This window comes from Podarcis cretensis (genome assembly GCF_951804945.1).
Source record: "Podarcis cretensis genome assembly, chromosome: 2".
Taxonomy (NCBI): Eukaryota; Metazoa; Chordata; class Lepidosauria; order Squamata; family Lacertidae; genus Podarcis; species Podarcis cretensis.
In genome coordinates this window covers 119,522,041-119,533,843 of record NC_137171.1, presented here as the reverse complement: position 1 = coordinate 119,533,843, position 11,803 = coordinate 119,522,041, and the positions used below count along the sequence as shown (strand labels likewise).

Sequence of the window (11,803 nt, the reverse complement as noted above, 5' to 3'; positions counted from 1 at the left end):
GACACGGCTCTGGGATAAGGGAGTTTCCCGCCAAATAAGGGACGGTTGACAGCTATGCCCCACAACAACCCTGCAAGGTAGGTTAGGCAGAGAGCCGGTGCTCACTCAGTGAGCTTCATCATGGCTGATCTGAAGCCCTCGCCCCATGCGGAGTTGATGGACACACAGAAAATCTTTCTGACAGTCAGAGCTGTTCAGCAGTGGAAAGGACTCCCTCGGGAGGTGGTGGACTCTCCTTCCTTAGAGGTTGGGTGGCCATCTGTCATGGATGCTTTAGCTGAGATTCCTGCATTGCAGGGGTTCGGCTGGATGATGTCTGGGGTCGCTTCCAACTTGCCCATTTCTTTTAGGTCAATCCTTTAAAAGAAAATTAAAACAGAAAAAAGGGGGGGGGAAGCAATACAGCTGTCAATGTTATACACATCAAAGCAACAAACTGACACATCACAAACAGCTGATAAAACTTTTAAAATAGAAATAAATAGTACAGTGGTACCTCGGGTTAAGTACTGAATTCGTTCCGGAGGTCCGTTCTTAACCTGAAACTGTTCTTAACCTGAAGCACCACTTTAGCTAATGGGGCCTCCTGCTGCTGCCACACCGCCGGAGCACGATTTCTGTTCTCATCCTGAAGCAAAGTTCTTAACCTGAAGCACTATTTCTGGGTTAGCGGAGTATGTAACCTGAAGCGTATGTAACCTGAAGCGTCTGTAACGAGGTACCACTGTAGATAAAAGCAGGTGATGATTTAAAACCAAAAACCAATAAATCAATATCCCTGCAGTGCATACAATTAGCAGAGTTAAACAATCCCCTTTATAAGTTTACGCAGCGATCGGCTTGTTGCTGACTCGTTGGAGTTCTACTAATAAAGATGCCTTCCTCGTTAGAAATCCCTTTGAATCCCTCTTAAAGAATACAGTGATACCTTGGATTAAGAATTTAATTCGTTACGGAAGTCCATTCTTAACCTGAAACTGTTCTTAACCTGAAGCACCACTTTAGCTAATGGGGCCTCCCTCTGTCGCCGCGCTGCTGCTACACAATTTCTGTTCTCATCCTGAAGCAACGTTCTTAATCTGAAGCACTATTTCTGGGTTAGCGGAGTCTGCAACCTGAAGCGTATGTAACCTGAAGCGTATGTAACTCGAGGTACCACTGTACAGTGGTGCCTCGCAAGACGAAAATAATCCGTTCCGCGAGTCTCTTCGTCTAGCAGTTTTTTCGTCTTGTGAAGCATCCCTATTAGCGGCTTTGCGGATTAGCGCTATTAGCGACTTAGCGGCTATTAGCGGCTTAGAAAAAGGGGGGAGGGAAAAAACTCGCAAGACTCGCAAGACGTTTTCGTCTTGCGAAGCAAGCCCATAGGGAAATTTGTCTTGTGAAGCGCCTCGAAAAACGGAAAACCCTTTCGTCTAGTGGGTTTTCCGTCTTGCGAGGCATTCGTTTTGCGGGGCACCACTGTACATACACGAATCTGATTCATGTTAACATGAAACTATTTTACTCTCAGATTCATTCTGGTTTACAGAACTGTACCGGAAGGCCGGCTGAGGTTACATAACAAGCAAACTGTACCAGAAGGAAGTTGGTCCTGGGGTGATTAAAACTGAGCAGTTATCTTTCAAAACTACCAGAAACTGACAAACTGGTTGTCACAGCAACCGGTTAGAACATGGAAGCCATTAGTCCTCTGTCAGAATGTTGCACTTGACTGAACCTTTACATCCCACAATATGATCCCCAGGGTCCCTTCCAATGTAGCACCCTGCTTGTGGTTAACGCTTAGCTGGAATGAAATATTCAACGCAGCAATAGAGAAATTAAAATAATAATTTATTTGTCAGACAAATAAATGAGAGGCACAGTGGTATATGGTTACCAAGCTCTGGCCTGGCCTCCTGCCATTATGGCCAGCACTTATATTTCCTTAACCCAGCCCCCTTGCTCCTCCTTTGGCTGCCTCTGTCCAATCAGCCTGGTTGAAATTCCTATTGGCTGTTTGCTAGAACCAATCACAAAAGATACAACCATTTCCTATTGCCTTTTATGGGAAATAAAAGCTATATTTATAATTGGCAAACAAGTAGCCATTAACCTCTACAAGGCACCTTAATTACCAAATCACCTTTGCCCCCTTAATTCTAAAATAGAGCAGATGGCTAAAACAGATGGTGGCTAATTCTATTTTAAACAGGTATCAAAGATCTTTTGTACGCATCATCAATGAAAGATCTCCTTCATTGGAGGTTCCTTTAAACAAAAACCTGACAACCATCTGTCTAGAGTGCTCTGATGGTGCTTTCCTGCCCGACAGGGGGGCTGGGCTGATGGCTGACTTAATTTCAGGATAGTTACAACTCTTACAACTATATGAAATAAGAATCCAACATTTCTTAAATCCTTTGCATAATTACATTTAAGCCAATATATTTAATACATAACATATATAATTTTTTTTATAAGCAAAGACGTTTTCAAAGTAAGAAAAAACTTAAAAACACTTTCTTTCCCTATTTCCATTAGCTCTTGCCCTTAGGAAAATGTGGCTCAAGTCTCTAACGGGAGGCACAATAATTCTTACTATTTACCAACTTAATTGTAGCTTAATTGTACTCTGCAACATGCAAGGTCAGTGACCTCGCTCTCAGCCTTTTATGACCGCAATAAACCAGAGGGCCTCTCTGGCCAAGAGGATGAACATCTGCCAAAATCTTAGCCAGCCTAGTTCCTGCCTGGCATGAAACATTTGTGAATTTGAACTCATTTTTAAGATACAACCTTGATCAAAAAATATAAGCTTGATAAAAATGCAGGCTTATGATTAGATGCCTCACCAACTGCCTGTTTGTTTTAGGTTAATCTTTTTTAAAAAAACAAACAAAACAAAAAACAGAAAATGGGGGGGGGGAGCATTACAGGTGTCAAAGCACTGTTATACACGTCAAAGTGTATAACAGTGCTTTGACACCTGTAATGTTCCCCCCCCACACACATTTTCTGGTTTTTTTTTGTTTATTTGTTTTTAAAAAAAGACCTGACCTTTATTGCCCCAGTTCTACAAAAGCTTAAAAATGAACCAGAACTCCAATGTATGAGAGCCTTGGTTAGAAGGTAAGGTTCCTGAAATCACGATCAATGTTGCTAAATTCTGTGTAGCCGCTATTAGGCGCAGGAAACAAGAGCTTTCCAATGTCAACATGCAGGCGAAGGCAAATACTTAATTTTATTCATGCTGTCTAATTTTAAATTGCTGTTATGGCCTAATCTGTATTGAAATTGTCCTTTGTTTTTTCCGGTGTTATGCTTCGCTGACTAGCTGTAGGAGTTAATCTGGTCTGTGACCGTTTAATAAAATTTGATTTAACATACACGTCATAATAATAATAATAAATTTTATTTATATCCCGCCCTCCCCAGCCGAAGCCGGGCTCAGGGCGGCTAACAACATTAAAACAGTATGACATTATAAAACATTATAAAAATGAATTAAAATCAAAATTGATGGCAACCATAAACTAAAGCTTTGTAAAGATTGCCAGAGGAGGGGGTCAGGCTGCGCCCTGACCAAATGCCAGGTGGAACAGCTCTGTCTTGCAGGCCCTGCGGAAAGATGTCAAGTCCTGCAGGGCCCTTGTCTCTGAGGCCAGCCTAACCTCTCTGAGGCCTGGGACCCTCAAGGTGTTTTTATTTGAAGATCGTAAGTTCCTCTGTGGGGCATACCAGGAGAGGCGGTCCCGTAGGTACGAGGGCCCTAGGCCGTATAGGGCTTTGAAGGTTAAAACCAGCACCTTAAACCTGATCCTGTACTCCACCGGGAGCCAGTGCAGCTGGTATAGCACCGGATGAATGTGATCTCTAAGCGAAGACCCCGTAAGGAGTCTCGCTGCGGCATTCTGCACCCGCTGGAGTTTCTGGGTCAGTCTCAAGGGCAGCCCCACGTAGAGCGAGTTACAATAATCCAGTCTGGAGGTGACCGTCGCGTGGATCACAGTGGCTAGGTCAGGGCGAGAGAGGTAAGGAGCCAACTGCTTAGCTTGGCGGAGATGAAAAAATGCCGCCTTTGTTGTAGCTGCAATCTGCGCCTCCATGGAGAGGGAGGTATCGAAGATTACACCCAAACTCTTAACGGACGGTGCTGGCACTAATTGCACCCCCGCAAGAGATGGGAGTTGCCCCCTCAGTCCCATGTCGTCCCGTCCCAGCCAGAGGACCTCTGTCTTCGAAGGATTTAACTTCAACCGGCTCCCACGTAACCATCCAGCCACAGCCTCCAAGCATCTGATCAGTGTGTCTGGGGCCGAGTCCGGGTGGCCGTCCATCAACAAATAGAGTTGGGTGTCATCAGCATACTGATGGCAGCCCAGCCCAAAACTCCGGACAAGCTGGGCGAGGGGGCGCATAAAGATGTTAAAAAGCATCGGGGAGAGTATTGCACCCTGAGGCACACCACACACCAAGGAGTGGCGGGATGACAATTCCCCCCCAAGCGCCACCCTCTGTCCCCGACCAGAGAGAAACGAGCGCAGCCATTGAAGGACTGTGCCCTGGATCCCCACGTCGGCAAGGCGGTGGTCCAGGAGTTCGTGATCGACCATGTCGAAGGCTGCTGACAGGTCTAGAAGAATCAGCAGCCCCGACCCGCCTCGATCCAGCTGCCTGCGGAGATCATCTGTTAGGGCGACCAGAGCCGTCTCGGTCCCATGACCAGCGCGGAAGCCGGACTGGAATGGATCCAAAGCAACAAACTGACACATCACAAGCAGCTGATCAAAGAAATAAATAGTAGATAAAAGCAAGTGATGATTTAAAACCAAAAACCAATAAATCAATATCCCTGCAGCGCATTGTTGTTGTTTAGTCGTTTAGTCGTGTCCGACTCTTGGTGACCCCATGGACCAGAGAACGCCAGGCACTCCTGTCCTCCACTGCCCCCCGCAGCTTGGTCAGACTCATGCTGGTAACCTCGAAAACACTATCCAACCATCTTGTCCTCTGTCGCCCCCTTCTCCTTGTGCCCTCCATCCTTCCCAACATCAGGGTCTTCTCCAGGGAGTCTTCTCTTCTCATGAGGTGGCCAAAGTACTGGAGCCTCAGCTTCAGGATCTGTCCTTCCAGTGAGCACTCAGGGCTGATTTCCTTCAGAATGGAGAGGTTTGATCTTCTTGCAGTCCATGGGACTCTCAAGAGTCTCCTCCAGCACCAGAATTCAAAAGCATCAATTCTTCGGCGATCAGCCTTCTTTATGGTCCAGCTCTCACTTCCATACATCACTACTGGGAAAACCATAGCTTTAACTATACGGACCTTTGTTGGCAAGGTGATGTCTCTACTTCTCAAGATGCTGTCTAGGCCTGTCATTGCCCTTCTCCCAAGAAGCAGGCGTCTTTTAATTTCGTGGCTGCTGTCACCATCTGCAGTGATCATGGAGCCCAAGAAAGTAAAATCTCTCACTGCCTCCATTTCTTCCCCTTCTATTTGCCAGGAGGTGATGGGACCAGTGGCCATGATCTTCGTTTTTTTGATGTTGACCTGCAGCGCATACAATAGCCAAAACATATTAGTCGGCCCGGGAAGTTTGTTATTTGTCTCTCTCTCTCTCAGGAAGGATGCGTTCAAAGTCAATTGCAAAATTTTCATATAAAAATGGAAACTTTTTTTTGTTTCTCTTTTCATGCATGCATGCATCACTCGCTGCCCCTCCTTTGAGAGACCGGCGAGGCCAAGTGTTTGCGCTGGCGTGGTGCTGAAAGAGTTAAGGTGGCCAAAGAGCTGCGTGGGCCTAGACAAGTCGCGGGAAGAGACGGGAGCAGGAAGTGAAGGCGATCCATAGAGAAGGGTTCTTTCTTCCTGGCTTCCTTCCTTCCTGCCCCGCCTCCTGCCTCCCACGTGGGGGAGGGGGTGCTGCCTTCCGAGGGTGAGCCTTAAGCTGGGGGCTTCTGCATTGAAGGACAAAAGGCAGACGGGCGGGCGAGGAGGAGGAGGAGAAGAAGCAAAGCCTTGAGATGGGAAAATGGGAGCGGGGAGATGGGAGGGTCCCCTGGGTGGGGTGGGGGTGGGGTTTGAAAATGCATATGTTCCTTTGCAGGTTAGGATTTGTGGGCTGGTTCTGTCACTAACCTTGCCCCCATCTCTAGCTGCTCATTTTCCTCTCGCGGGTTCCCCAATCAGGTTTCTCTGCGTTTTTCTTCTTCTTTTTTAAGCGCAGCAGGCAGATGTTCAGCAGGTGAAGCGCAGAGATGTTACTAGTTGATCCTCACCGAAAGGGGCGTAGCTCAGGGGTAGAGCATCTGTATTGCATGCAGAAGGTGACAGGTTCAGTTCCCAGCATCTCCAGGTACGGTTGTCCCTTGCCCCCAAACCCTCCAGAGCTGCTGCCAGTCCGTGTAGACAGTATTTAGCTTGATGGGCCAGTGGCCTGCCTCTGTAGAAGGTACCTTCTCAAGGAAAGGGAGATTCCTGGGTCTTTTAGCAGTTGTGCAAAAGAGGGGATTTTTGACAAGTTTGCTTAATTTTGTTTCTCGTTCCTTGGGGACAAGTTGCAAAGGAACAAAGGAAGCTGCCTTATGCCAAGTTGCTCCATCTACCTTAGACTTGCCTACACTGACTGGCAGCAGCTCTCCCATGGTGCCATTTCTAGTCTTGCTCAAGGCAGATCCACTAAAGTGAACAGACATGACTAATCTAGGTTCATTCATTTGAGTGGATCTATTATGAGTAGAGCTTGGTTTGATGCATTCCAGGGTCTCAGGCAGGGGACACCCTCTCCCAGCCCTACCTGGGACCTTCTGCATGCAGAGCATCTGTCCTGCCTCTGAGCTGTTTCCTCCCTTCCCCTTTTAGTTGGATCAGTTTTGTTTTGAGGCTTCGATCGCTGTTGGCTTTTATGTTTTGCTTTTTCATATATTTGATGGCTGCGGTTAACCTTGAGGAAGAGAGGAAGCTGCCTTTTTCTGAATCAGGCCATTGGTCCAATCACTGTTTAAGTTGCTTTGGGTTGCCCTGGGCAAGACAAAGCGACTGACAAATTTAATAAATCAATAAAAAGAAATAGCTTGGTATTGACTGCAGTGAGCAGGGAAACAGAAGGCATCTTAAGATAACATTTCATGCCACTGCTGCACATGGAGACCCATAGGTCACATGCCAAGCACTGCCCTTCCGCAAGCTGTGCTGGTTCCGGTCAGCCCCTAATGTGTAACTGCCACAGGGAACCCACAGTCACTTTTACATCTGATTGCCCAGTGATCTGGATGAGGAGCTGCACCTGTTGAACCCACCCTGTGTGAGGCTGTTAATAGCACAGGAGCGTTGCCAGAGAATGGAAATGCTGGTAACTTTCTTGCAGTTTCCATTTGCCACAACTTAAGAGACCGCCTTATCCCTTCTGTACCCAGCACATCGCTGCAGTCTGGAGAAAAAATCACTGCAAGTTCCAAAGATCTCAGAAGCCCACTGTCCATAAGCTCAGAGCAGGGCCTGAAGTGTGGCTGCCCCTGTTCTGTGGAATAGCATCCCTGTCAATCTGTACTTTGGGGAACTGTGGAAGACATTTTTATTCCAACAGGTTTTCCCAGCTGGATAAAGGGAGTCTTTACTACAAGTGTCTTCTTTGCTAGGGATTTTAGTCTTGTTATAAACCTATTTGTTACCTTCATCTGTTTTTAACTTGTTTTAATTGCCTTATACAGTGGTACCTCGGGTTAAGAACTTAATTTGTTCTGGAGGTCTGTTCTTAACCTGAAACTGTTCTTAACCTGAAGCACCACTTTAGCTAATGGGGCCTCCCGCTGCCGCTGCACGATTTCTGTTCTCATCCTGAAGCAAAGTTCTTAACCCAAGGTAATATTTCTGGGTTAGCGGAGTCTGTAACCTGAAGCGTATGTAACCTGAAGGGTATGTAACCTGAAGGGTATGTAACCCGAGGTACCACTGTATATAAATCACCATGAGAGGGTGGTTCAGAAGGCGATGAATAAATCAGTGACAATAATAATAGTTAGCAACTCAAAGCTCTTCCTTAAATTAAATCTGTTTTCCAAGGTGGACAGGGTTTTAGATCACCAGTAGCCATGATAATCTAACAGGAAAGTCTCTGTGTCCGAAATTGCATTCATTGCAGGGGGTTGGACTAGATGACTCTGGGCCCTCTCCAACTCTGTAGCTTTATTATTTGTAGATGCTGGAGAAGGAGGAACGGCTAGAGATTCTGCCTTGCCTGCGGAAGGTTCCAGGTTAAATCCCTGGCGTGTCCAAATACGACTGGGAAGGCCACACCTGAAACGCTGAGAGCTGCTGCCATAGTGCAATTGTATAAAAAGTAGCTTCCTATATCCAGCTCCATTAGGCTTTTTATTGTTCTTTTTTATTACTAGCATAGAATTGTTGAGTTAAAGGGATCCCCAAAGGTCAGCTAGCCAAACCCCCAGCAACACAGGAACCACAGCTAAAGAATCCCTCCAAATGGCCCTCAAACCTCTGCTTTAAAGAGAGCCTGCCGCCTTCTGAGGTGTTCAGGCTGCCCACGGTAGGAAACCGAGAACCGGGCTCAGCTAGGCCTGATCTGGAGAGGTGATTTTGTTGCGTTCTTAACATTTCTAGGCCAAGAGAGGGAGAAGATGGCTGCCGTGGGAAGTGGCGCCGCGATGCCCTTAGCCCTTCCCTACCAGCCAGTGCTTGAGCAAGGGCCTCGGCCCGGAGAGAGAACGGGCGAGGAGGAAGACGACGCAGCAGGCCCCAAACCCGACAAGGACGTCAACAAAAGAGCCAGGAAAACCGTTCCGGCCAGCATGGCGGCAGAGCTCCTGCGATGGCCGGCGTCGCAACAAGTGAAGCAGGAGCCGGGTGACGGAATCCTGCAGGGCTGGGATGGTCCCTGGCAGGAGTTCCTGAAGGCGGTTCAGTCCCCGCACCCAGGCTGGGGCAACCCGCAGCTGCCCGCGGCGTGGGAGGAGAGCAGCAAGGCCTTTGAGGGAGCCGCCGATGCCTGGATGTGGCCCCGAGGGGACTGGGCAGCCCGGCCCTTCTCGGTAGAGCCGCAGGCAGCCCCCCAACACCCTCCGGAAGGCAGAGACAGGGGCGACGGCGCCAGCGGGAAGTTAAAGGCCGAGAGCTCGAGGCCGGGCCTGGTCAGCGCCGAGTCCCAGCGCCGGCGCTTCCGGCAGTTCGGCTACCGGGAGGCCGAGGGGCCCCGCGAGGTCTGCGTCCGGCTGCGGGAACTGTGCCGCCAGTGGCTGGAGCCCGAGCGACACACCAAGGAGCAGATCCTGGAGCTGCTGATCCTGGAACAGTTCCTGACTATCCTGCCACCCGAGATCCAGAGTTGGGTGAGGGAATGGGGGCCGGAGACCTGCGCCCAGGCGGTGGCCCTGGCTGAGGGCTTCCTGAGGAGGCCCCGGGAGCCCAAGAGGTGGGAGCAGCAGGTGAGGCAGCTTTCCGTCCCTCAGGACTTTGGAGGGTGGCAGAAGCAGGGCCCCTAACCGCAGCGGGGAGAGAGCATAGCCATTGTGGCTCATAGTAGCCATCAACAGCATCTCCTCTCTCAATCTGCTGGATCCTATTTTAAATCAGTCTACATCATACCGTAGATTCACATACCGTAGATTCCAGCGTATTTGTTGTTTGTGACCCAATGTATTTGTCTTTGTGACCCCCTGGACCAGAGCACGCCAGGCACTCCTGTCTTCCACGGCCTCCCGCAGTTTCATCAAACTCTGTCCAGCAATCTCGTCCTCCATCGTCCCCTTCTCCTTGTGCCCTCCATCTTTCCCAACATCAGGGTCTTTTCTAGGGCGTCTTCTCTTCTCATGAGGTGGCCAAAGTATTGGAGCCTCAGCTTCAGGATCTGTCCTTCCAGTGAGCACTCAGGGCTGATTTCCTTCAGAATGGAGAGGTTTGATCTTCTTGCAGTCCATGGGACTCTCAAGAGTCTCCTCCAGCACCAGAATTCAAAAGCATCCATTCTTCGACGATCAGCCTTCTTTATGGTCCAGCTCTCACTTCCATACATCACTACTGGGAAAACCATAGCTTTAACTATACGGACCTTTTCCAGCGTATAAGATGACTTTTTAACCCCGGAAAATCCTCCAAAAAGTTGGGGGTCGTCTTATACGCTGGGTATGGGTTCGCTGGGCAGCGGCAGTGGGCAACGGGTTCTGCGCCAGGAGGAAGCCGCCCAGTGAAGCCAGCTTAGCATCGCTGGGCAACTTCACTAGGCAGCTTCCTCCCGGCGCGGAGCCCGCCACCCACTGCCGCTGCCCAGCGAAACTGCCACGTATAACACTGGGCATATAAACCAACTCCCCAAATTGGCAGCTGCCAATTTGGGGGGTCGTCTTATACGCCCAGTCGCCTAATACGCCGGAATCTACGGTACATAGCGCTGAAAGGTAAGTCAGGTCACATGCAGTCCATATGAGATTCTAACATAACATTTAGTGAATTTTCTGATGTTGACCATCCTTTTGAAGCAGAAGGCAGTGCGTCTGTAGAAAGGAGTGACTGAAGGTTTGGGTTGCTGCTCTCTGCATCTGTCAGTTTTTCAGTGTTGTCCTCCCAATTAATGTGGAATCTTGTGACCCTGGGGTTAGATGACAAAATATTCCTCTGGAGCTTAGAAAAATCTGGTTTTACCAGAGGATTTTCTCTCAATTCTGTTTCAGTGTATTCACTGTTCACATAACAGCCAACTCTAATAAATTTTTGACCTCTGTAGGTGCAGGTGATTAACACAACTGTGACTCCTACAGCATCTGCATCCGGAATTAGTCCTGGATTAGGAGCATCTGCCTGAAATACAAACATGTGTCTTCCTGCAGGAACAGGGCTCAACGGAGGTCAAGAATTTATTAGAGTTGCAGCAACCCAAACCTTCAGTCACTCCTTTCTACAGATGCACTGCCTTCTGCTTCAAAAGGATGGTCAACATCAGGAAATTCACTAAATGTTATGTTAAAATCTCATATGGACTGCATGTGACCTGACTTACCTTACAGTGCTATGTATATGTTAGGATGCAGACAGACAGCACAGAGACACACACACACACACACACCATCACCAGAAATGATTTCCCGGGAATTACACATTCAACATGTGAAGAATTTTGTTTTAGAATCCTATTTTAATGCCGGCCAAGTTGGTGGCCGCTCCTCCTCCTTGTGGCAGGGAGTTCCGCAGTTTAACTCTGCTCTCTGTGTGAAGAAACCTTTTCTTTAGTCTGCCTTGCCTTGTCTTCCGCAAACCTTCTTTGTTCTCCCTTGTGGTTCTAGATCTCAAAGCCTTTTCAGGAAATGCCCAAGGCGGAGCAGGCTCCATCAGACGCGGGACTGTGGCAGCTATACAGGGAAGCAAAGCAGGACAGCGATGGCAGCTCGATGGGTAAGTATTCCTCCTGCCTGTGCAGGGGGTGTGGTCTCTGGAAGGTTCCAAGGGCCAGTTAAAGGTGTGCAGAGGGCCACATTTCCCACCCCTGCTCTTTTGGTGAGTTATGAAGCCTTCTTAAAATAAAAAAAGCCTTGCTTTTAATTTGCAGTGGTATTTCTCTTTTACTGATCACATTCTAACTGTTTTATTATAGTCTCTTGTTTTTATTGTATTTTACTCTTCTTGGGAACCCCTGCAGGGTGTTAGTTTTTCATCGCCTGAGGTTAAAAACCCCCACAGCATATCAAAGCTATCATAAATAAATATAACAGGGTACTCTGACAAAACACGGCCTAGGCCTTTGCCCAGTTTCACACGACGGGTGCCACCACCGAGAAGGCCCTCTGTCTGGTTCCCTGTAACCTCACTTCTTGCA

General features: G+C 48.4%; 1 protein-coding gene across 4 annotated transcripts in view; it reads left to right on the top strand.

Moving 5' to 3' along the window:
* The window catches only part of LOC307207197 (uncharacterized protein), a 30,730-nt gene that overhangs the window by 16,119 nt on the left and 2,808 nt on the right, over nt 1–11,803 (top strand). For 2 of the 4 annotated variants that reach the window (XM_079960992.1, XM_079960991.1), the window contains exons 2-3: nt 8,602–9,422; nt 11,274–11,382. In XM_079960992.1, coding sequence (XP_079817118.1) covers nt 8,602–9,422; nt 11,274–11,382 — 930 coding nt within the window. Of the gene's footprint in view, nt 1–5,739; nt 5,918–6,058; nt 6,338–8,601; nt 9,423–11,273; nt 11,383–11,803 lie in introns of those variants that run through there. The other 2 variants (XM_079960993.1, XM_079960994.1) reach the window with 2 other exon arrangements.